Source organism: Drosophila erecta, unplaced genomic scaffold (assembly GCF_003286155.1).
Source record: "Drosophila erecta strain 14021-0224.00,06,07 unplaced genomic scaffold, DereRS2 tig00000055-arrow-pilon, whole genome shotgun sequence".
Lineage (NCBI taxonomy): Eukaryota > Metazoa > Arthropoda > Insecta > Diptera > Drosophilidae > Drosophila > Drosophila erecta.
Window position 1 is genome coordinate 5,301,963 of NW_020825200.1, and position 20,227 is coordinate 5,322,189.

Genomic DNA, 20,227 nt, shown 5'->3' on the forward strand with positions numbered 1-20,227 from the left:
GTAGATTTTTTGTTTGTGTTTATATAAATTACAACACATAATGTAATGGTACATGACAAAACAGACGAATAGTATGAACATGAAATTCGTAAGGAGCGCTCAAAACAATTTGGCGATATTAATTTGCAATTGTCACTTGAATTTACATAAATAAACATAAATTTACTAACTATTTAAACGAAATAAAATACTAAGCACAGGTTCACTATAGCATGATGGGGCTTTGAATGGCATCTACAGCTCGTCGGAAAGATGGTTTATGTTTTGTAAGTGGTCCCCGTAGTCGGTGGCCTCGCTGCCCACAAAGGTGTCGTAGTTGTTGAGTATTTCCAGGTAGGACAGCCGATCGTCGTGATCCTCATCGGTGGAGACAAAAAGGTGGTCCACCTCGTCGTTGGCAATTGCCGTATTACTTGGCACAATCCAGGATAAGACCTCATCGCCCGTCAGCACGCCATCGCCATTGGAGTCGTGATCCTTGTCGAACCGCTCCTTCTCCGTGATCAGCCACTCCTTGTCGTGGTGGGAGGCTGCGTCGCCGACAAACTCCTGGAAGCTGATCTTGCCGTCGTGATCTGCATCCTTGTCCTGCATTGTGTGCTCCAGCAGTATCGGCAACATTTGTGGATGTTCCTCGGGATTTTGGAAGAAAACGAACTCCTCCAGCGTCAGAACTCCATCCTTGTTCGCGTCGGCCGCATTGAACATCTCCTTGTCCTGCTTGATCATATTCTGCTCATCCTCGTAGCTTTCATAGTCGATGGTCTCCTTCTTAAAGTCCTCATCCTCCATGGCGTAGGTGTCCTGGAGATACTCTTTCCACGTTATTCGCTCGTCCGCGTCCTGATCTATTTCTTCGAATCTATCAGCGGCTTCTTCCTCGGATAGTTTTCTGAAAATTGTATTATTTATTTTAGTAAAAGCATTAAATAGCTGTGTTTTCAGTTTAGGCAAGCACAAAGCATTAGGTTGCCGAGGTGATTATTGGCTTGGCTAACATTGATGCAGTATTAATCAACAGACAACACTCACTTAAAGGACCTTAATATCCAGGCTTTCAACTCATGCCGGTCAATAAATTCGTCCTTATTCAGATCCATCATTTTGAGTAATATCAACAGGCGTCGCTTCGATTCCTCTGGCGTAAGTGAGTCGAATTCTTGAGCCTCTTTCGTGTTGCCTAATGTGGTTAAAAGGTAATAATATCACATATGTTAGATGTTAAATGGAACATAAGTCAGCAGCAATGCCATTGACGTGTTGCTTTCAGAACACAATTTTAATGGTGGGTAAAACTATATAAAGCTATACACTTAAAAATTAAATCTTACAGCATATTCCAATTATAATTTCAATTATAATTTAAAAGATAAGAGCCAGCATATGATCTGAAATCCATTAGGAAATCTATTTTGCGACCTTCAAAAACTATTTTCAAATCTTGATGTTTGAATGATTCTTTGCATGTGCAGACCCATAAAAGTAAACCACAGCCAAGTAAACAAACATATCGCCAAAGCATACACCGAAAAAAAAATTATAGGTCCTATTAATTAAAATAAACCCAAAAAAATTATGGTCCAACTCAGTATCTATTGAGTTTTTATGTATAATAATACCCGTCTGCTCAAAAAACTACACTGTAGCTGTGAATATGATCTGCTTTCTGTGTAACTTGCGCTGACTCACCGATGATGGCCTCGTGATCGAACTCCACGTTGTGCTCCCCATCCTCGCCGTGGTGGTGGGCATCCCGAGGGGCGTAGATGCCATCCTTGACCCGCTCCTTGCTGAGATGCTTCTCGTGCTTGTGGCTGTTGGCCACCGCCCCATGGGCGGGCATGGGACCCACGGCGGCCAGCATGGCGATGGCACAAAGGGTCAGCGGGAGGAGCGGCAGATTCCTAGGCATTTTAATTGATTATGCCAAGCGGCGTGTTCTTTGGTATTTGTATTCTCTTTTTTTTTGGCAGCTTCCCGAGTTCTCGAGTGGTTGTTGGTGAGGGACCGGCGGAGTAGGGAAACCGGATGGACGCACACGTAATGCCCAGCTGAGCAATGAACTCTGTTCACCTCTCGCCTGCTTCTGAAATATTCAAATATCAGTACAAAATCGACAACAACAAAAAAACTATTTTTTGAATTTAAATAATCACCAACAGCTGTTGTCTTCGCTTGCCACGCCAATATTTCGCTGAACACAACTTTTTACCTAACCGCACTGCCGTTCAGTCCCACGTGCAAATTATACGCATTAAATTTAATTTAATAATCTATACTTTTTATACATTTTCACATAAAAATTCATTTATTTATTTCCGCACACCAAAGAAACGAAAAAGTAAACAGTGTGACCGCCTGCAAGAAATATATGTTTACCTATTGATTTTTAGGTATGGCACATACGCAGCCCTGTTTTTTTCACACCCTACCAACACTGCCCACCTTGCTGTTAACTTTACAGTAGTGTTTGCTACGCGCCAGCCCTGGCTTACATTACGAGGAATTAAAGAAAATAAATTGCACAAATTGACAAGAAAGACATTGCGAATTGTTAAACTAAAGCCTTGTTAAATTAGCAGGTGAGATATTAAATACGCAAATATCAACAAAGTGCTGTGCAGGTTAAAAGCAACCGGAAGAAAAAGTGAAAACATCTTGAAAAGTGAACGAACGCAGATAATTAAATTCAAATGACATCATTTTGCGACAGCTGTGTGGCATAAAAATCATTTGGAGCCGCTCGTTTATTTATTTCGAAATTTGATCATAATTCTCGTTCATTTTGTGTGCCCCAAACACGCAAAGGACACTTGAGCCCACTGGGTGTGTACGTGTGCTTTTCCAGGACCCCATTTGCTTATGTGTGCCTGCGCCTCTATCGGCATGTGTGTGTGTGTAAGCGCGCGCGTATGTATGTGCATTTGTGTAGGAGTTGTTGACCGGCTCGGTTGGACTTTTATTTTCATTTTATTATTATTTTCGTTGGGCGCCGAGCGACAGAAATACTTACTCATTAGTCGACCGGTCAGGTCAGTAATTATAGTCCCTGACTAAAGCTTCACATGCAACTGGTCGCGGGGTGCCATCCGCAGCGAGTGCGAGCGAGAGGGCGCATCGCACAGTGGTGTCGTCAGCCGAACTCCAAGGGGGATTGCCTAATGATACTCGACAATTTTCCACTTGCACTGACGTACTGTTTTAAAATCATTGATCGAATGGCCTTTTTTAATTTTAATAGTTATTTGTGAGTTTTACTAGCATTTCAGAGCATATCATTAATTTTATTAAAAATATTATATATAAATGTCCGATTTCTAAAAGTTTTTACGAAAAAATGTCGAGTAAGCTTTAATATAAACTAATAGGTTGTGTGGAAAAACAGCCGAACGATATCCCTTTATATGTCACGCCTTCGCTGCTGGCTGGGTCATATCGTATCAGGCGAGTGATTATCCTGGCCAGAATGCGTCACTTTGTCATTTGGGTATCTGCCACCTTACACCGCAGGCTAATCCAATAAAAAAAGCTGCTAACCATTTCAGAGAGCCGCGCTGAGCGACGCCCAAAAGCGAAATAAAATTACAAAACCAAACCAAACAAAATAGCCACAACAGCTAGAGCTAGCGCTGGGAAAACCTCTTGGTCGACAGCGTGGAGCCCAATTTCGGTTTCAGTCGAGAGTCAGCCTTCAGCAGCGCCACAGCGAGCTCTTGCTGCCCCCCAGTTTTGTTTCGGCGTCCATATCTCATTTGGTTTTCACTACTTACGTTTCACGTTGTCACGCCCGCCCTAATTAATCCGCAGATATATCCAACAGTAATCGGGCCAAATGCCGTACATAATCATACGGGGGAACCTAGCCTCCTACAGCCACAAATATCCATGGAGGGTGCTCGTCTCTGGGTTGAAAGGTAAAGCGTGAACCGCGTAGATACAGTATCTCGTTTTAGTTTCGTTTCGCTTTTATTTGTCGTCTCTTTACCATTGCGACACACAATTCATTTCGAGAGCTTGGCAAACAGATACGAACACACAGATATACTTTATTATACCTCCACGCATACGATAGCGCACATCACGATAGATTTCTGAACGCCAGTTTCGGTTTCTCCACCTTGCACCACGAAAAAACACTTATTGAATGGTTAGACAGTGCCTGCAAATTATCCAGACACTAGCTGTTGATTTCTAAATTATATTAATTTTAAAGTATTGTTTCAATATCTTGCATGTCTTTTGCTCAACTTAGAATATTCTTTTATATGGTTCGAAACTTACTTGACCTGACCCAGTGCATGTTCATTTAAAGCCATAATTGTCAAATACAATACATTTATTATATTTATTCAAACTTTATCTCTTTGTATTCAAAAATCACAAAAACTTTAATTTCAACAGCTCTTACAACCACTGATATAAGCCTTAGTGTAAAGACAACTTTACAATCCAATCTTATAGAGTGGGTACAAATCTCACAGTAAAGCTCACTGAAACAATAATTTAAAATAATTCACTGCAAGCTATTTTTAGTTGTTGGTTATCCAATGACCATCGAGGTAAAATATTAGCACTGTGCCGCAGTTATTTTCTCATAAAATCAACAGCTGCCCTTTAATTGCGCTCCATTTGCCCCTGGAAATCCGACTGCCCGCACCATACCGCTTTTTTCGACCGTCACTGTGCGAAGTTTGGTGCCCGCAGACGAGGTCTTCAGTTCGTCAGTTTGGGTTTGTTTTTCGCTGCGTGCAGTTCGCCTGGCAGAGCGGGCCATAAATATACAAATATTTATATATACACCCGTACGTAGAGCACATTTATCCACTCGATTCCGGTGCATATTTCTGGAAGTAGTATCTGTGCGGCACAGAAGTCAATGCACTGGGCTTGTTATCCAGGGACAAAGAACACACGAGATACTCCCATTTTACGTTTATTATGAAACAGCAGTAAATATTTTTTGCATTTCGCTTAATTAACACACTCACATGGAAAGACAAAGCTCTGGGCTGACGTCACCTTCTGACACAGCCGCGTTTATCTTTTGTTGGCCCTGTTTACACATTAGCGAAAAGGAAAGCGATTTTCCAAGAAATAGCACCCGTGATAACCATTGGCCATTCTTCCAGCTGACGACATCGAGCAGTTGAACAAGTTCTCCTGCGGCGGCTACAGCGACGAGTCCACCATCGTCTACCTAGTACATCCTTGTCGGATTCTATCGGCGCTAGAAGTGAGTACATCTATTCAGATTTCTACTTGACATATATCTTATTTAAAAGCTTATAAACACCAAATTGCCTTAGATTAAAGTCTGCTATCTAATGAGACAGCAGTTATTTTATCAGCTTTAGCAGTGCCCAACAAACACTGATAAATTCATTTAGTAACACCTTCTACAGGTTTGCCTTCTAGGCAATCAGCCTATGTTTCCCATCGCAACGTTCAGTTATCCAATGACTCATCGATTTCTACATTTCCTTTCAGATCCTGGGATTTCGCGTGGTGGCCAGCTCATCGACTGCAGTGAAGCAGGACTACAACGAGTATATGTGGACGATGCGCAAGGAGTTCGACGAACCAGAACCCTTGGAAGCCGAGTCCGTAGTGCGAGAGAATCTATCGAATATTGGCCGGGAGGCAGCCAGTTTAGGCAACTATCACAAGGTGGATTCACCTGAATAGGGGGATACAATCCAAAACAAAAAAACAGCAATCAACCAAGAACTCAACTCTAGTTGTATAATTTAGTGTGTGTGAATTGTGTGCGTGTTTCGGTGTGAAAAAACTATAGTAACCTAGGGAATTCTGTTCCAAAACATACTCTGAGCGAAAAAGGCGACCAAGCGAGTCCCCGAAGACGAACGAACTATGAGTGAGGGCGCAGCCGGGCTGAAGGAACCTCAGAATCTCAACTGCGAAGTAGCTTCGACGGTCGTGTCCGCGGGATCGGCTGTATCTCTGAACACCGCCACCGCCAACGTACCGGCCAATGTGGTGACCATTCCGGTGCCCATTCTGCAATCGGAGGGCAACTTCGCCTACGTGACCGTCAAGGGATCACTGCACGACTATACCTGCACCATTTTTGGTTTGAATCAGGCGGAAGTTCAAGCCCTGTCCAAGCGCTTCGAGAGCGGAGTTAAGGCGTGCGTCAATGGTATTATGGTGGCCGTGCCGCCCATGGTTATGCTGAACACTCTGGCCCAGCTAAGCTACAAGGTTGTCTGCAGTTGCGGCGAAGCCGAGATTTGTTGGACCATGCAGCGTGAGGTCTAATTCGTTGGATGAGATCACACTGTCATATCGTCAAACATCAGGCACCTGGAAACGAAAGCAAAAGGAAAGGAAAGGAATTCGTCATTGTAGAGAAAATCTCAAACTAATCAGCAGGCTAAAATGGATCCACATAGTGCGGACAACTGCAAGTGCCACAAGCAGACGCAGCCGGCACAGCAGACGTTAAGTGACATGGACTTCGATCGAGGCATCTGGAATGCAGGTAAGAAATTCATTCTCCATTAATTGTTTCGTATTGTTTAACCAACCACTTCCCTTTTGCATAGCTATCTATAACGAAGTGGAGCGTGTAAGGGAGTTTATCAAGAAGGGTCAGTCGATGGCTCGGGACGACTGCGACTACACCGCTCTGCACTATGCGGCCCGCAATGGGAACGAGCCCATCTGCAAGCTGCTTCTCGACGAGGGCAAGGCAGACGTGAATGCTGTGACCAAGGCTGGAGCTACCGCGCTGCATCGTGCAGCCATGATGGGTAACAACCATGGCAAATCCCTGTTACATTCATACTAAGAGCTTAATCCTGGCAGGCCACTTGGAAATTGTGAAGGTACTGGTCGAGCACAAGGCTGATCTCCTTCTGCAGGACGAGTGCGGGCAGACTGCATTGCATCGGGCAGCGATGCGGGGCCACCTGGAGGTGTGTCGCTTTCTGCTGGCAAAGGAGCCGACTCTTAAACTGGTTAAGGATAAAAAGGACAAAATTGCATTTGAGTACATCATGGAGAACGCCAATGATGACTTTAAGCTGCTGCTGAAGCCCTAAAAGGGCTTGTCATTTCCCAATCGTTCAACATATTTGTATTCTTTATGGTTTAAATATCTTTGTTTATTGAGTCTGTTAACACGTTTTCTATAAAATTGCACGCGATATCGTTGTAAAATCCTACTTAAAAATTGCATACGTCCTTTGTTTGCATTATGTGCGAGATCGATCGTATATGGGAAAGTAATCTTAACGTTTGCGTAGTCAAATAACTTAGTGGATACATTGTTTAAATCATCTATATAGACTATATACATGCCTAGTAAACATAAAATGTGCAAGTAATTTAGACAAAGAACAAAATCTTGGTGCCCAACAGAATGTGTACACAGAAGTCGATTTGAAAAATTCGAGATTTGCGTGGATATTCTGTTCTAAATTTGTAATACATCGTAAGAAAATTAATATCACATTGGAGTCGTGTATCAAAGTTGTTAATCAATCTGGTGTTGAAAAATTAAGGAAAACCTTACACAACCTTCCTACACACTCGTCGCCAATTTACAAAAACTATACGCTACTTATCATATAGCAAACATATAAAACCTATATAATCTGAATAAATTCCTAAAGCGCAATCAATCCCAAGACTCTGTGCATCTTATAACAGGTATCTCGACCGGCTCCATACCCCTTACCGCCGGAAGTTCGGCAAAGTCGCTGAGGTAGCGTTTTAAAGTAACGGGTATGGCGAACTCATCCACGATCCTTCCCAGCGACGACCTCTCCTGAGTGGGGCGATACTTTTCCTGCACCTCCAGCCGCGTTCGCAGGGATCTCAGGAGACACCGACGAATTTCCAGGCGAGCGAGGGACTGCAAGGAGCGTGGCTGGGTGCCAAACAAACGCATTTCCCGCTCGAACTCCAGCCGGGCTGGTGGCCAGTCCTTGGGCAGGGGTCGGTGCTTGTGAGGAAACTGGAAGCCAGCGTTGCCTACGGACAATTAGACATTGAAATTGCATGCTACTTCATAAAAACGAATATCAATGTAAGCTTCTTAGCTCAAACTTACATAGCAACCTTGCAAAGGCCAATCTTGTTGGCGTGCAATTGAATCTGAGCTCATTTACCACATGCTCCCGGCAAATCTGCGCCAGATTGCAGCCTTCGTGGATAAGAAATTCAGCCACCTCCAGGCGATGCAGGTTGATGGCCCTGGACAACGGAGTTTGACAGTAGATCAAGCCACAAACGATTGTCGGAGCACAGGAACCATAGAAATCCTTACGAGCGCTGGGTAATTTGGCAAGCAATACGCGCAGGATGTGGCTAAACTCCTTAACCCAAACATTCTGCTGCACGGCAAACAAAACCAAGCCCTCATCATGCACATCCGAGTAGAGTCCGAGCTTTCGATGTGCCTCAGCCACGCTCAGCAGATACTCCAGCATTTCGTGACGCCCCAGATGGATGGCCAGCATGATGGGGGTGTGGTTATCAGGATCCCGTACGGATAAACTTTCGCCGTACTGTAGAAGAAGCTCCACCAGTTCCCTGTCGTTGGACTCCACGGCAAGATGCAGTAGGTGCTGGGAGGCCAGGCGACGTGCACCGCGCTCCAAGAGCAACTTGGCCATCTGGCCGTGACGACCCCTTACCGCGTACTGCAAGGCCGTGTGGCTCTGCTTATCCTGGAGATTGATGCGAGCACCTCGCTTCACCAGCTCTTGAGCAACATCCAACATGCTGCAGGCGATGGCCGTCATCAAAGGCGTCTCGCCATCGTCATCCGTGTCATTGATGTTGATGTTCGTTTGAAGCAGCAGCCGAGCCGATTCCGCGGACTTGCTCTCGATGGCCACATGAAGAGCGGTCTTGCCATCACTCAGGGTTTTGGCATTCACCAAGGCTCCGTGCTTGATCAGTAACTTGGTGACACCAGCGAAACCGGCACCCACATGGAGCGGAGCGTATCCCTCGCTGTTGACGACATTGATGGGCGCATTGTGTTCCAACAGGATGCGCACACACTCCTCGTGGCCCCAACAGGCGGCATAGTGCAGGGGAGTGGCCAGCTCGGCATCGTAGAGGTGAGGATCCTGTTCCCGACATGAGACACAGCACTGTGATGATATGAACTCTCCGGTGGTTTCGAAGGTTTTTGCATAATACTGATACAATTGGCTGTCCTCTTCGCCGCTTCCAGCTCCATTCTCCGAACAATTCTCGAACTCATCCACCCACTCCAGTTTCTCCATACCGTCGGGCGTCCGCTCGATCTCAAAACTATCCGTGTTAGCTGGAATTCGAAAGCAATGTAAAACGATTTAAGAAAGCAGCTTTAAAAATCGTATTGCTAAGTCTATTCAAAACAAGTTTCTATAAATTTGAAAAGATTTTCGTTACATCCCACATAGAACTCGCACAGTCTACTGCCATTGGAACCGATGGAACCCGTCGTCGACCATTGTTATCAGCCAACCAACTGGCCAACCGATAACCGGTTTCTCGGCCTTCACTTACTTTTCTCTGTGCTTGCATTATGTTGGATAGCCCCGAAAAGAGGTTTGTTCAGTTCAATTTGGGTCACGAGTAAAAAATGCACAACAAATAATTGACATTTCAAACAAAAAACCGACTAAAATTGGTACATTCAACATATTAAAATTAAAGTTATAATAAATATTTTAATTCTTTCATGATGATAGCAAATTTTTAGAAATAGAATAACTAAATATATCATAAAATGCACAAGATACTTTGACTGCACTGCAATTAAAAATTTCCTCGATCCATTGATTATTTTTCATGACCTCAAGACATGTTTTTATCTTTAAATCATATAAATGCACATTATCTATCTCACCCACTGCGAATGCGTTTGATTTAATGTGCTGTATGTGTGCAGTTAATGCATTTTACTTTTCCGGAAGTGTTTTTGTTGTTTTTGTCGGGGCCAGCGGGAGACTCACACTGATGAAAGACATCTAGTTCCGGCTCCTCGCAGGATTGAAGCAGAAGCTCCAGCAGCTCGGCATCGCCCAGGATGGCCGCCGTGCCCACGGCAGTGCGTCCGCAAGTGGGAGATACATACGAGGCCTGGGCACCTTGCATGATGCAGCCCAGAGCCTGCTCAAAATCTCCACTCTGAACGGCGGTCAGCAGGCGTTCGTTGAGGTCGTAGGACAGCATTTTGCCATCGGGTTAGTAATGTGTTAAGGCTAATTGAAGCTGGTTAGCAAAACGCGAAGCAAAAAAGAACAAACCAAATTATAAGCAGCTGCTTGGTGTGTGAAAAGTGCGTCGATGTCGTCAGTGGCTGCAACACTCCCCCGGAAAGTCTCGCCGAGAATTGTAACCAAACAACCGCCGTGCGCAGGAGCAGTACCATTCACACAGCGGGTGGTGGTTTTTCTTTTTTTTTGGGGGCGGAAATGGAAAAGCTATTGAGGCACATGGAGAATACAATAAAGATGAAATCAGCTGGCAGTTCGCTTCCAAGCACACTCAATGCTCTTTTTGTTTATTTTCGACATCAGTGTGTGCAGTTGCTATGTTTGTAGGTATTGAATGTTGTTGCCTCAGCTTAAAAAACGCTTAACATTAGTTTGTCTATTTGGTTTCCTTGGCTTCCTTGGCATTTTGCAGCGATTCGGTGATGAAGAGCTTGGCCAGCGACTGCGAACAGAACTGGGCGATGTGCTGGGCGTGGGTATTAATCTGGCCTGAGGTTATGGTGGCCGTCAGGCGATTGGGCGCCGTCATGGGACGGAACTGTTTGATCACTTCCTCTTCTGGCACTGTGGGTTCTCCCTTCGAAGTGCGAACGGCGTTTTCGGCGGCCAGCTTAGCCAACGCACGGTGCTTCTCCTAAAAAGCCAAAGCAAGAAAGACGATTAGGAGTTTTTAAATATTAAATAAATCTGGTATGTCACTTCGCATATCAATGAGTTAGCTACGTACCGTATCCTGCTTGAAGACCACCTGCTGGTACTTGTTATAGCGCACTGCCTCCTGGTACAACTCGTCGACGCGCTCGATCAGGCTGCGCATTTGGTTCTCCAATACGGTGGCGGTGCCCAGGTCCAGGAAATTGTGTCCCTTGTCCTCGGGCAGCAACTCGTTCAACTCGCTCATCATAATGTTGGTCAGCGGCGAGTTCTTGATCACAATGGGGATCTCGGCGAAGAGGCTCTCGTAGCCCACCTTAAGGGTGCGGAATGCCTCTGGAGTGAAGTCGCCATCCTTGTACATCTGGATGGCCTGCGGCGTGAGGCGGTAGGCCTTCAGGCAGAGGAATCCCCGGGATGACTTCTGCGTATCGTAGACGACAACGACAGACTCCTCAATGCTGGTCTGGTAGTGGTACTGCGATTCCAGCAGCGCCAGTGACAGGCTGTTGCCCACGTCGGAGCTCTGGTACCAGCCCACATGGAGATGATCCACATTGACGCGACGCAGGCGTCGCATCACGGTCAGCTGGTACAGCTCCTCGTCCATGGTCTCATCTCCGCTTTTGGGGAACGGGAAGCAGTTGGTGATCTCCAGGCACTTGTCCACCACCAGACCGAGCAGGGCGCCCTGGGCAAGATCCATGTTGCTCGACTCTTCATGGCAGTGCTTCACCATTTTCATCACGGCCTGCACAGAAGAAAAGTATTAATTAATTGCCAAAATCACTTAGCGACAGATAACTATTTGAACAGGGGCGTGGCAAGCAGATAAATTTCTAAATAATAGTTTCTTTGCTGTCAACATTAAAAAACATGAACAGAGATTTAATATTGAATGAAATGCTATGGTAATAAACTGATCCCTTTTTTATGAAAACTCTACGCCCATGTCCTCGCAAACACCCATACAAACACACACAAGGCAGGCAAATTTTTTGAGCCAGCGCGTGGCATCAACCTTTTCAACTTTCGCACCGGTTGCCACGGCCCAGTCTCGGCCAGATCTTTTGGCCAGAACCACCACTCACCAATCCGTCGCATTGTACGTAGTTAATGGTGTTATCCGAATCCTCGGTGCGGGCAGCATGACGATTTGCGCGATTTGCCATGTTGACGAATTGTAAGCGAAAAGACCCACGACGTGAACTCGGCTGCAGTGGTAAAAGGGCGTTTCACAACACCGCCGGGTGTGTTGACGTGTTGAAAAGCGTGCACTGATTTGAAATCAGCTGTTCGGCCGAGCGAAACAAAAAAAAGGTCCCAAAATATAGTTTTGTTTATCAGCAAAGAAGGCAACAGAAAGAAAATCACAATTGTACTTCCTAGAAAATCGAGAACGGCCCACTTGTCACGAACGGGCGAAACGGTTCTGATAACTGCGGTTGCCGCAGTTGGTAGAGTGGTTGAATTTGAGTTCTCTTCTCATTAGCAACGCAACGCTGGCAATTCGAAGACCGCAGAAATGTCAACTAATTGGCGTGAATTGTTCCCCACCAAGCTCACATTTGTGATCTTCCTGCTGTACATGTCCCTATTTATAGGGCAGGGTATGTAACTGCATTTTTTAAGAATTCCACGTAAGCGAAAGCCGCACCCTAATGTCTGTCTATTTTGCAGGCATCTTTGTCACAGCATCTCAGGAATCGAATAACTCCTATGGCTACAACACCGTCACGGTGGTGCTGCTCACAGAGGTCTTTAAATTGATAGTCTCCACCTGCTTGTACTGCCGAGAGTGAGTAGGAGTTGAGGCACTCCTTAGTTTCACTATTAACCCGCGATTTCATTCACAGCAATAACCTAAGCTCCCTGGTGCGGGATGTTCACAAGGATCGCAATGTCCTGGCCTTGTACATGGTGCCCGCCTTTCTCTACTGCCTGTACAACAATTTAGCTTTTGTCAACTTGGCCACATTTGACCCCACCACGTATTATCTGCTACTACAGCTGCGTGTCGTCGTCACGGGCATACTTTTCCAAATTATATTCAAGAAGTACCTGTCGCAAAGGCAGTGGATCTCACTCATACTGCTGACACTGGGCTGTATGATGAAGCAGGTGAATTTCGGCAGCATCTACAGTGATGCCAATGATGACAGCGAGTCCGCAGCCATACAGCAGCGCCAGTCACTTAATAGAACTACTGCCGCAGAGACGCACGCACACGGCAAAAACATGTCCGGCTTTGACTTCAGCCTGAGTGCCGTCTTCATTCTGGCCCAGACTATTTGCTCTTGTCTTGCTGGCGTTTACAACGAGTATTTGCTAAAGGATAAGGGCGCCGACGTAAATATCTTTGTACAGAATGTCTTCATGTACCTGGACTCCATTGTCTGCAATGCAGTCATACTCTTGCTGCGCGGCGAACTGCTCGATGCATTTAGTCCACAGAATCTGGGTAGTATTATGCGCTTCAGCGTGCTAATCATCATTGTTAACAATGCGGCCATTGGCATTGTCACGAGTTTCTTCCTCAAGTACATGAACTCCATTCTAAAGACCTTCGCGAGCGCTCTGGAGCTGCTCTTTACGGCGGTGCTATGCTACTTCCTCTTCTCCATACCCATTTACATGAACACCGCGCTGGCCATAGCGGTTGTATCCTACGCCATCTATCTCTACACCCAAAGTCCGGTCGTTAACCTGGGCAAGGTGCGTCCGCTGTCCAGCTTGAGTGATGCTACCACCAAATCAACGGACAAACGAAAGCTGCTCGACGAGGAGGCGGCAGAATCGGACCTCGATATGGTTTAGTGCTGTAGCTAGTCCTAGACGTTATCTTAGACTGTAAATATTGTTGTGGAAAAGTGCCTGTAAATGTTTTAAACGCAAGACGAAAGTATTTGACCCCAGGCTTTGTGCAACAGTTGCAGAAACAGGCTTGTAAATACCAAAACTTTTGCTTTTCTAGTTTTAGATTCACAACGCAATTTGTGTATTTTAATCATAACATAAATGCAATCAAACGAATACTGTGTGTAAACATTTCTCCATGTGCTTCTTCAAGAAGCTTTTTATGGTTCATATAGCATGTAGTAGTATATGTAGAAGTGTCTGAATGTGTTAGCCTAAAGTGGTGTATCCACATCATGTCCATTTTCCTGAACGGGCGGAATGCGAGTACTGAGCGCTATCTGCACGGCCTGGTCGTCGATGCTGCGAAGATAGTAGTCACACTCCTTCAGGTGCTCCTCCATGTCGAGAACGCGGTGCGCGGCGTTGTACTTGCAGGTCTGTAGCGGCGGTCCACGGTAGTTCTTCGCGCACTTGACGATGTGCTTGGGCATCCGGAAGATCATTATGCGGTGGGTTTTGTCGTACGGGCAAGTACCTAACTCGCAATAGGACATTTTTCAAGAGTCAAGAGCAGTTGGTCAAAACACAAGTTTCTAAATATGAAAGTCCCGCTATGTTTTAAACACGCCGGAAGTTTTAGTTATCGGTTATGTTATCGGAAGTATCGATATTCCAAAATCGAATATATTACCAATATCTTAATTATGGCTGAAGAAATATGTAGTTCTCTATTTTGACCAGAAATTCCTAATTTTATAGGATGTTTTCGTCAAAACACATCCAAAAAGTGTCACACAGATAAATGAATCACTGTATTTTACAACTAATGATCTAGAATAATTATCCCAATTACATTTTTATGATTAAAAAAAAAATCCTCGTTTTTCATATTTGGTAATGGGAATACAGCGAGATACTGCATTCCATTTTCGCACAAATATTTTAATTGTTGGTGGTAAAAAACGTAATTTTTTGTGCCGCACGAATTAAACAACTAAAAGGTTTTTTTTCTTTATTTAGCAACAGATAAAATCATATTAAAAACTTTAAGTATACATTTTAAATTTTGAAATAACATTTTCCGAAACAGCTGTCAAAAAAATTGACCATATAAGGAATACTTACGATGAACATACGGTCACACTACGCAGACGCGCGTTAACCACCCCGTCCCTCCCTTTCACCATTCATTCAGCGTGAAAATTTCGTAGAGTTCGGTCAATTGTCAATTGTCAAGTCTGCTCAAAGCCAATTAATAATACCAAGTGAAAGATGGCCCGTACCAAGCAAACAGCCCGTAAATCGACCGGTGGCAAGGCGCCCCGCAAGCAGCTGGCCACCAAGGCTGCCCGTAAATCGGCTCCTTCCACCGGCGGAGTGAAGAAGCCACATCGCTACCGTCCTGGAACGGTGGCTCTGCGTGAGATCCGTCGCTACCAGAAGTCCACGGAGCTCCTCATCCGCAAGCTGCCCTTCCAGCGCCTGGTGCGTGAGATAGCCCAGGATTTCAAGACCGATCTGCGCTTCCAGTCGGCGGCCATTGGAGCCCTACAGGTAATGTGTACAGCACTCCCACCTCTGCGACTATTTCATACAGTCATCTAATACTGCGTCTCTCTATCAAATGCGCAATTTGCAGGAGGCCAGCGAGGCGTACCTGGTCGGTCTGTTCGAGGACACCAATCTGTGCGCCATTCACGCCAAGCGCGTCACCATTATGCCCAAGGACATCCAGCTGGCCAGACGCATCCGTGGCGAGCGGGCCTAAGTGCCCATGTCCGCCATCTTGGATTGGAAAAGCAGTGGCGGCAAAAATACCAACCCACAGCTGTCGTTTGGAGTGGGAGATCCGGAGGTGGGGAAGCGGAAACCCGAACCCCCGACCGCAGCTGCCGCCGCTTAGTACTAAGGTCTATCTATACTTACAGATAAGTAATCAATAAACAATGTTCTAATAAAATCGAATTCATTTTTTTTTTGTAAAAGTTTAACCATAAAGAAACGATTTATTTGTGAAGGCATTCGTATGTTTTTAAAGACTGTACATTTGTCAGGTCTCTTAAATTCGAATTCTGTTCCAAGATTCAAGACTGCAAAAGTTTAGCATTATTTCGAATGATTTTATACAAAATACATACATTATTTTATATCACTGTATTAAATGAGGTAGTCAATGTGGTAAATGTATTAATTTGATATCCCAGTTGGTACTTGGTCGAAAAATATGTTAATGCTACTTAAGCTCCTGTTCTGGAGCCAAGCAGTTGAAGGCCCGGACAAAATCAGGCAGCCTTGTAAGAGAATTTGTGGGTTGACCGCCCTCTACGAAATCGCTGGTAGAATACAGGGTTTCCCCAAAGGAACTCTGGCCAAACCTGAAGAAGAACAGTTCCGTCAGAGACATTGTGGTGAAGTTGGGCTGCCTCTGGCTGAACTTGGAATCCTCTGCGAAGTAGGCTTCGTGGACCAAATGGAGCACTACGAGGTACTGCTCGCGTTGACTATTCGCATTCTCTTGAGACAACAAGCTTAGACAATTGTCGCCGGCGGTAATAATTTGGTTATCATCGAACATTTCGAGCATGTTGACTTTATACCGTTTGCAATTATACAAATCGAGACTTTTTAACATCTCCATAGTAAAACGGATGCCCAACGGAGTCATCTTAAAGATGTCATGACTATCGGTATCAAAGGCATCATCCGCCAGGAGGTCGTAGGCCACATAAATCGTGTTTTCATTTTCCTCGATCGCAGTTTCGAAGAAATGATTCGAAATAGGTAAAGAATGGATCACGTATCGTCTGTCTCTGAAGTTCGGTTGATCCAGTATGCTCAGCTCGGCACGGGTTCGGTGCTCCAAGACCTTCAGGTGCGCAGTCGCAGACGTCTCGTCGTCCGCAAACTCAAGATCCTTGTAGAATCGGGTCACGAATCGTCGATGACCTGCTTTTCCCGGCAGATTGCCGATGCTCAGGCTCAAGCCATTCAACTTCTGCTGCAGGGTGGAAATCATAGCGGCTGGCAGCTCAAGGGAGTTCCTTTCGAGCCTGATATGTATCTGCTTGCGCATGGCATCAAATATTTTTCCGGCCTGGTTTTGATAGCTACGTAGCTTCCTGCGTCCCAGAATTCGCTCCTCGAACAGCAGATTGCTGGCGAATTCCATGGTATGGCGCATTGAAGTCACGCATGATCCTCCGTGTTTCATGAACGTGAACATTATATAGAAGTTAAATCGTGCCGCAAGATAAGTGGCCATCACCTGGCTAGGGACGGCAGTCATGAGCTCATAGAGCCCCATAATGTAGTACAGGTTCTCCACTTGCACCACAAAGTCTGGCGAAAAGGGGCGTCGGAAGACGATCTCAAGATACTTGGTTAGGTACACCCCATAATTTTCCAGCTCTCGTAGACTTATCCGGTGGCCTGGTGCAGTGTTTCCATTGTATTCCCAATTCATATCTAATTTGTACATTTCTTGCAGGGCTTTATCCAAAGGCGCTATCTCCTTTGCCAAGTTGGGAGGCAAGCCAATATTTTGCAGCGACTCCATGAACCGCAATAGAAAATCGAACTTTTTTTCAAAGACCACAATGGCTTGGCCGCTGTCCGCATCCTGCCGTACACTCATTCCGAACATAACGTCATTTATGCCATACCGTCGCAGTCGAGCCAGTGCCTCTATCCACTTGAACTTCTCCTTGGGCCACTCGCTTCCGGCGGGTGTCAGAAAGGGCCATGTGATATCTTCTCCTAGTGGCACCAGCTCAAAAAACTTTAGCTGACTGGGTCTTTTCTTAGTCAAACAAATTTTGTAGAAGCGTTGTAATTTTTCCTCGAAGCTGTCCTTTTCGAATACTTCGTTTTCTATTCCATCGAACAGCAATTGGAACTGGTCGCTCACAGTCGCAAACTCCTTCCACTGAAGATTCTTTTGGGAGGAGTTGTAGAAATTATGACATGGTTCGGCTTTTTCATCCATGTCGTCAAGCATTCGCTTCATGATCTCGAGATTAGGATTTGTAGAACACACTGCACTGCCGAGCAGGAGGAGCCAGCTCAGGCTAAGGAATGGTCTGGATCCCATCATCTCAGTTAATCAACTGACGCATTTGGAAATAATCAGCTTCTTCTAAGAAGTCTGATGAAATTACACGAAATTTGAAATACTTTTTTGTTGTGGCGAATTGTGGTGTGACCCTAAGTCGTTTCATGTCATATGCTGAATTGTGCGTCAGTCGCACTTTTTTCGAAATTCACCAAACATTTAATCAAAATTAAAAAGCACTTTTGAAAATTTGAGTAGTACATACATACATATGTACATATACAGAAGTTCAGTCTTATACAAAACTCCAGATATTGCAATGAAGTCCAGCTAACGCAGTATATGTACATTAAATATATCTATGTATGTACAGATGCTCCCAAAATGTAACGAAATAAAAAACTAAATTCACTTTGTGTAAAACTTTGCTCTGAACAAAAGCCGTTTCTTTTTTTATCAGTTAATACGATTAGCTTAGCGGTTTGTGGGTATGAAGGGGAATTGATTGGAGGAGAGCAAATGCAAAAATTCACTTAAAGACTATGGTGTCCAGCATGGCGCCCAGGCACTGCACAATATTATTCTGCATAACCTTGTCCACCTTCTCCTCTAAATGCCGCTTGGGGTCCTGTTTGCCCACATTCTTGATCGCCAGCTGCTCAGGCGTCATTTTCTCCTCGTCCTCCAGTGACTGCAAGAAATAAAGAGAATTCAATAAATTTGACACAGCTTTTCGTAACTATAGAAAACTAATTGTCTTGTCCTTTGGAACAGATGAATACTGAATACATCTACGCATTAAACTGGCTAAATGACTAACAAGATGAATCACCATTCAGATTCAGTAACCCACCTTGTTGTAGTTCTTGGCGAGATCCAGCATCTCAGCCACTGTGTCCTCATTGATAGAACAGTGCTCATTGTAGTCGGACAACGTAAGCCCGTCCTTCCACGACTTTTTGTGCAGATTGAGAAGCATCTTCTGCTCCAGTTCGTTCTTGCGGTAGTTTATGCTAATCGAGTAGTAGTGGCGATTGAGCCCATGGATCAGGGCCTGCACGGAGGGCTTTTGCAGATGACCCAGATTAGAGGTTGTCTGCCGGGGCTCCTGTCCCAGCACAAGCATGTTGGGATTGATCAGGCGGAAGGCATCGATGACCACCTTGCCCTTGACGGACTGAATGGGGTCGACGACGACGGCAACGGCTCGTTCCGACAGCGCTTCGAAGGATTGCTGCGTATTGATATCCACACCGGACAGCCAGCAGCCGAAACCAGGATGCGAGTGATACCAGCCAACGACCATTTCGGGCCGACCCGTCTGCTTCAGCATGTCCAACATCTTGGCCTGGAAGACGGGATCCACAGCCTCCACGGAGACACCGGTGCCCGTTTGGGGCATGGCGAACACATCGATGACCTGCACCGTGTAGTCGTCCACGAACTCGCCCAGCATCAGGCCCATCACCTCCATGGGCACGCCGGCTCGTCCGTGCTTGAGCATCTTAAGCAGGGCCAAGGACGAAATGTACACCTGCTCGGCGGTGTCCACGACGGGCGCATCTGTGGGCGGGGCAGCCTGTGGCATAGCGCCTCCAAGACGTAGCAGACGATCCATTCTATGCGGCTAACCGTGGGCAACGATACAGGATCAGAGTTAGAAACAATCGAAGAGCGCTGACTAATCCAAGTGCTCACCTCTGGGGTTTGTAGACACTCTGTGTTCGGGGCAAGAATCACCTATTTCCTACTGATTTACGTGTAATTTACGTTCCTCGCCGTAAGCAGCAACAAAAAACACAAAGCCGTCTCGTTTGATTTTGCAGAATTGCAAGTAATACTCGCAACAGGGTTGTATCGCTCCAGGCCTATCGAAAAGCTATCGGAGGGAGGAGATGAAAAATTGGCTAGTTTCTAGCTTGTTTTTAGCTTAACTGGAATATAGTCTTATTGATGTAATCAAAGAAAAATTGTAGTTGTTTTGTACACAATGTGTGAATATAAAAGTATAGTAAAGTATTATCAACAAAAAAACATGTTTTCAAAAAAAGTATTCTACTGAGGTTATTAAATAAATTATAAGTTTGCAAAACAATTAACTCAATAAAATTACTTTATTACGAATAAATTACTTTATTTTATTTAATATTTTAGAATATGTTAATTACTTAATTTGTTGATCGACTCTTGTAGCATATTTTTCAGGGAGCTTGTTGTCAGCACTGGTCAACACTGTCTTTATATCGATAAGTAAAACTATCGACAATGGAAATTGGCGCCAAATTATTTTGCAAACAAACATTCCAAAGCTTTCTGAAGTGTTAAATCCCAAAAACAAACTCAAAGGACGTGAAAGTACTGGAAAAAGTGCATTGTGTGTTTAATTTTGTACAACAATAGAATAAGTGCGCAGTGTGGTTAC

The 20,227-nt window shown here is 45.0% G+C and overlaps 11 protein-coding genes across 17 annotated transcripts; 5 read left to right on the plus strand and 6 right to left on the minus strand.

Moving 5' to 3' along the window:
- Position 1: 1 nt before the first annotated feature.
- On the minus strand, positions 2 to 2,353 carry LOC6540596 (reticulocalbin-2). 3 transcript variants are annotated; one of them, XM_001968722.3, is made up of 4 exons: positions 2,157 to 2,353; positions 1,690 to 2,086; positions 1,033 to 1,180; positions 2 to 892 (listed from the first exon to the last, which is right to left on the minus strand). In XM_001968722.3, exons 2-4 carry the CDS (start codon positions 1,910 to 1,912, stop codon positions 235 to 237), a joined length of 1,029 nt encoding a protein of 342 aa, XP_001968758.1. In that variant the 5' UTR covers positions 1,913 to 2,086; positions 2,157 to 2,353; the 3' UTR covers positions 2 to 234. The 3 variants fall into 3 exon arrangements, with proteins under 3 accessions (XP_001968758.1, XP_026834128.1, XP_026834129.1); XM_026978327.1 differs by having other exon boundaries at positions 2,161 to 2,340; XM_026978328.1 differs by having other exon boundaries at positions 1,690 to 2,083; positions 2,157 to 2,340.
- A 112-nt stretch (positions 2,354 to 2,465) lies between these two features.
- Positions 2,466 to 7,648, plus strand: LOC6540644 (ankyrin repeat domain-containing protein 39). Of its 3 annotated transcripts, XM_015159836.2 has the most exons (6): positions 2,466 to 2,582; positions 3,808 to 3,914; positions 5,130 to 5,233; positions 5,488 to 6,502; positions 6,567 to 6,773; positions 6,829 to 7,648. In XM_015159836.2, exons 4-6 carry the CDS (start codon positions 6,400 to 6,402, stop codon positions 7,062 to 7,064), a joined length of 546 nt encoding a protein of 181 aa, XP_015015322.1. In that variant the 5' UTR covers positions 2,466 to 2,582; positions 3,808 to 3,914; positions 5,130 to 5,233; positions 5,488 to 6,399; the 3' UTR covers positions 7,065 to 7,648. The 3 variants fall into 3 exon arrangements, with proteins under 3 accessions (XP_015015322.1, XP_001968760.2, XP_015015323.1); XM_001968724.3 differs by lacking the exon at positions 3,808 to 3,914; XM_015159837.2 differs by lacking the exons at positions 2,466 to 2,582; positions 3,808 to 3,914 and adding an exon at positions 4,717 to 4,802.
- Positions 3,822 to 5,827, plus strand: LOC6540619. Its single transcript, XM_001968723.3, has 3 exons — positions 3,822 to 3,914; positions 5,130 to 5,233; positions 5,488 to 5,827. The coding sequence occupies exons 1-3, from the start codon at positions 3,833 to 3,835 to the stop codon at positions 5,683 to 5,685; spliced, it is 384 nt and encodes a 127-aa protein (XP_001968759.1). The 5' UTR covers positions 3,822 to 3,832; the 3' UTR covers positions 5,686 to 5,827.
- On the plus strand, positions 5,850 to 6,296 carry LOC26526297. The gene has a single exon (XM_015159997.2). The coding sequence runs from the start codon at positions 5,872 to 5,874 to the stop codon at positions 6,277 to 6,279; it is 408 nt and encodes a 135-aa protein (XP_015015483.1). The 5' UTR covers positions 5,850 to 5,871; the 3' UTR covers positions 6,280 to 6,296.
- On the minus strand, positions 7,111 to 10,409 carry LOC6540611 (alpha-latrotoxin-Lt1a). 3 transcript variants are annotated; one of them, XM_026978325.1, is made up of 3 exons: positions 10,272 to 10,409; positions 8,078 to 9,304; positions 7,111 to 7,998 (listed from the first exon to the last, which is right to left on the minus strand). In XM_026978325.1, exons 2-3 carry the CDS (start codon positions 9,261 to 9,263, stop codon positions 7,643 to 7,645), a joined length of 1,542 nt encoding a protein of 513 aa, XP_026834126.1. In that variant the 5' UTR covers positions 9,264 to 9,304; positions 10,272 to 10,409; the 3' UTR covers positions 7,111 to 7,642. The 3 variants fall into 3 exon arrangements, with proteins under 3 accessions (XP_026834126.1, XP_001968761.1, XP_026834127.1); XM_001968725.3 differs by having other exon boundaries at positions 9,978 to 10,409; XM_026978326.1 differs by lacking the exon at positions 10,272 to 10,409 and adding an exon at positions 9,412 to 9,903 and having other exon boundaries at positions 7,630 to 7,998.
- Positions 10,410 to 10,489: 80 nt separating this feature from the next.
- On the minus strand, positions 10,490 to 12,431 carry LOC6540592 (eukaryotic translation initiation factor 3 subunit H). Its single transcript, XM_001968726.3, has 3 exons — positions 11,987 to 12,431; positions 10,969 to 11,646; positions 10,490 to 10,875 (listed from the first exon to the last, which is right to left on the minus strand). The coding sequence occupies exons 1-3, from the start codon at positions 12,065 to 12,067 to the stop codon at positions 10,618 to 10,620; spliced, it is 1,017 nt and encodes a 338-aa protein (XP_001968762.1). The 5' UTR covers positions 12,068 to 12,431; the 3' UTR covers positions 10,490 to 10,617.
- Positions 12,160 to 13,841, plus strand: LOC6540727 (UDP-galactose transporter senju). Its single transcript, XM_001968727.3, has 3 exons — positions 12,160 to 12,505; positions 12,576 to 12,693; positions 12,752 to 13,841. Exons 1-3 carry the CDS (start codon positions 12,421 to 12,423, stop codon positions 13,710 to 13,712), a joined length of 1,164 nt encoding a protein of 387 aa, XP_001968763.1. The 5' UTR covers positions 12,160 to 12,420; the 3' UTR covers positions 13,713 to 13,841.
- A 20-nt stretch (positions 13,842 to 13,861) lies between these two features.
- On the minus strand, positions 13,862 to 14,621 carry LOC6540662 (protein D7). The gene has a single exon (XM_001968728.3). The coding sequence runs from the start codon at positions 14,306 to 14,308 to the stop codon at positions 14,027 to 14,029; it is 282 nt and encodes a 93-aa protein (XP_001968764.1). The 5' UTR covers positions 14,309 to 14,621; the 3' UTR covers positions 13,862 to 14,026.
- A 194-nt stretch (positions 14,622 to 14,815) lies between these two features.
- Positions 14,816 to 15,719, plus strand: LOC6540718 (histone H3.3). Its single transcript, XM_001968729.3, has 2 exons — positions 14,816 to 15,308; positions 15,394 to 15,719. The coding sequence occupies exons 1-2, from the start codon at positions 15,027 to 15,029 to the stop codon at positions 15,520 to 15,522; spliced, it is 411 nt and encodes a 136-aa protein (XP_001968765.1). The 5' UTR covers positions 14,816 to 15,026; the 3' UTR covers positions 15,523 to 15,719.
- A 58-nt stretch (positions 15,720 to 15,777) lies between these two features.
- Positions 15,778 to 17,990, minus strand: LOC6540670. Its single transcript, XM_001968730.2, has one exon. The coding sequence runs from the start codon at positions 17,845 to 17,847 to the stop codon at positions 15,988 to 15,990; it is 1,860 nt and encodes a 619-aa protein (XP_001968766.1). The 5' UTR covers positions 17,848 to 17,990; the 3' UTR covers positions 15,778 to 15,987.
- A 222-nt stretch (positions 17,991 to 18,212) lies between these two features.
- Positions 18,213 to 19,677, minus strand: LOC6540700 (26S proteasome non-ATPase regulatory subunit 14). The gene is made up of 3 exons (XM_001968731.3): positions 19,504 to 19,677; positions 18,659 to 19,432; positions 18,213 to 18,496 (listed from the first exon to the last, which is right to left on the minus strand). The coding sequence occupies exons 2-3, from the start codon at positions 19,421 to 19,423 to the stop codon at positions 18,335 to 18,337; spliced, it is 927 nt and encodes a 308-aa protein (XP_001968767.1). The 5' UTR covers positions 19,424 to 19,432; positions 19,504 to 19,677; the 3' UTR covers positions 18,213 to 18,334.
- Between the last annotated feature and the right edge of the window lie 550 nt (positions 19,678 to 20,227).

What these genes read in the sequence shown, in the direction of transcription:
- LOC6540596 (XM_001968722.3), bottom strand. Translation starts at nt 1,912, where the DNA reads ATGCCTAGGAATCTGCCGCTCCTCCCGCTGACCCTTTGTGCCATCGCC. An exon ending in CGATCACGAGGCCATCATCG is followed by an intron (nt 1,181 to 1,689) that starts GTGAGTCAGCGC and finishes TAACCACATTAG; the next exon opens with GCAACACGAAAGAGGCTCAA. An exon ending in TGGATATTAAGGTCCTTTAA is followed by an intron (nt 893 to 1,032) that starts GTGAGTGTTGTC and finishes TACAATTTTCAG; the next exon opens with AAAACTATCCGAGGAAGAAG.
- LOC6540619 (XM_001968723.3), top strand. Translation starts at nt 3,833, where the DNA reads ATGCCGTACATAATCATACGGGGGAACCTAGCCTCCTACAGCCACAAA. An exon ending in GCTCGTCTCTGGGTTGAAAG is followed by an intron (nt 3,915 to 5,129) that starts GTAAAGCGTGAA and finishes CCATTCTTCCAG; the next exon opens with CTGACGACATCGAGCAGTTG. An exon ending in GGATTCTATCGGCGCTAGAA is followed by an intron (nt 5,234 to 5,487) that starts GTGAGTACATCT and finishes ATTTCCTTTCAG; the next exon opens with ATCCTGGGATTTCGCGTGGT.
- LOC26526297 (XM_015159997.2), top strand. Translation starts at nt 5,872, where the DNA reads ATGAGTGAGGGCGCAGCCGGGCTGAAGGAACCTCAGAATCTCAACTGC.
- LOC6540644 (XM_015159836.2), top strand. Translation starts at nt 6,400, where the DNA reads ATGGATCCACATAGTGCGGACAACTGCAAGTGCCACAAGCAGACGCAG. An exon ending in TCGAGGCATCTGGAATGCAG is followed by an intron (nt 6,503 to 6,566) that starts GTAAGAAATTCA and finishes CCTTTTGCATAG; the next exon opens with CTATCTATAACGAAGTGGAG. An exon ending in GCATCGTGCAGCCATGATGG is followed by an intron (nt 6,774 to 6,828) that starts GTAACAACCATG and finishes TAATCCTGGCAG; the next exon opens with GCCACTTGGAAATTGTGAAG.
- LOC6540611 (XM_001968725.3), bottom strand. Translation starts at nt 10,197, where the DNA reads ATGCTGTCCTACGACCTCAACGAACGCCTGCTGACCGCCGTTCAGAGT. An exon ending in ACTAGATGTCTTTCATCAGT is followed by an intron (nt 9,305 to 9,977) that starts GTGAGTCTCCCG and finishes TTCGAATTCCAG; the next exon opens with CTAACACGGATAGTTTTGAG. An exon ending in GGCCTTTGCAAGGTTGCTAT is followed by an intron (nt 7,999 to 8,077) that starts GTAAGTTTGAGC and finishes AATTGTCCGTAG; the next exon opens with GCAACGCTGGCTTCCAGTTT.
- LOC6540592 (XM_001968726.3), bottom strand. Translation starts at nt 12,067, where the DNA reads ATGGCAAATCGCGCAAATCGTCATGCTGCCCGCACCGAGGATTCGGAT. An exon ending in ACGTACAATGCGACGGATTG is followed by an intron (nt 11,647 to 11,986) that starts GTGAGTGGTGGT and finishes TCTTCTGTGCAG; the next exon opens with GCCGTGATGAAAATGGTGAA. An exon ending in TGGTCTTCAAGCAGGATACG is followed by an intron (nt 10,876 to 10,968) that starts GTACGTAGCTAA and finishes TTGGCTTTTTAG; the next exon opens with GAGAAGCACCGTGCGTTGGC.
- LOC6540727 (XM_001968727.3), top strand. Translation starts at nt 12,421, where the DNA reads ATGTCAACTAATTGGCGTGAATTGTTCCCCACCAAGCTCACATTTGTG. An exon ending in GTCCCTATTTATAGGGCAGG is followed by an intron (nt 12,506 to 12,575) that starts GTATGTAACTGC and finishes TCTATTTTGCAG; the next exon opens with GCATCTTTGTCACAGCATCT. An exon ending in ACCTGCTTGTACTGCCGAGA is followed by an intron (nt 12,694 to 12,751) that starts GTGAGTAGGAGT and finishes TTTCATTCACAG; the next exon opens with CAATAACCTAAGCTCCCTGG.
- LOC6540662 (XM_001968728.3), bottom strand. Translation starts at nt 14,308, where the DNA reads ATGTCCTATTGCGAGTTAGGTACTTGCCCGTACGACAAAACCCACCGC.
- LOC6540718 (XM_001968729.3), top strand. Translation starts at nt 15,027, where the DNA reads ATGGCCCGTACCAAGCAAACAGCCCGTAAATCGACCGGTGGCAAGGCG. An exon ending in CGGCCATTGGAGCCCTACAG is followed by an intron (nt 15,309 to 15,393) that starts GTAATGTGTACA and finishes CGCAATTTGCAG; the next exon opens with GAGGCCAGCGAGGCGTACCT.
- LOC6540670 (XM_001968730.2), bottom strand. Translation starts at nt 17,847, where the DNA reads ATGATGGGATCCAGACCATTCCTTAGCCTGAGCTGGCTCCTCCTGCTC.
- LOC6540700 (XM_001968731.3), bottom strand. Translation starts at nt 19,423, where the DNA reads ATGGATCGTCTGCTACGTCTTGGAGGCGCTATGCCACAGGCTGCCCCG. An exon ending in TCGCCAAGAACTACAACAAG is followed by an intron (nt 18,497 to 18,658) that starts GTGGGTTACTGA and finishes TATTTCTTGCAG; the next exon opens with TCACTGGAGGACGAGGAGAA.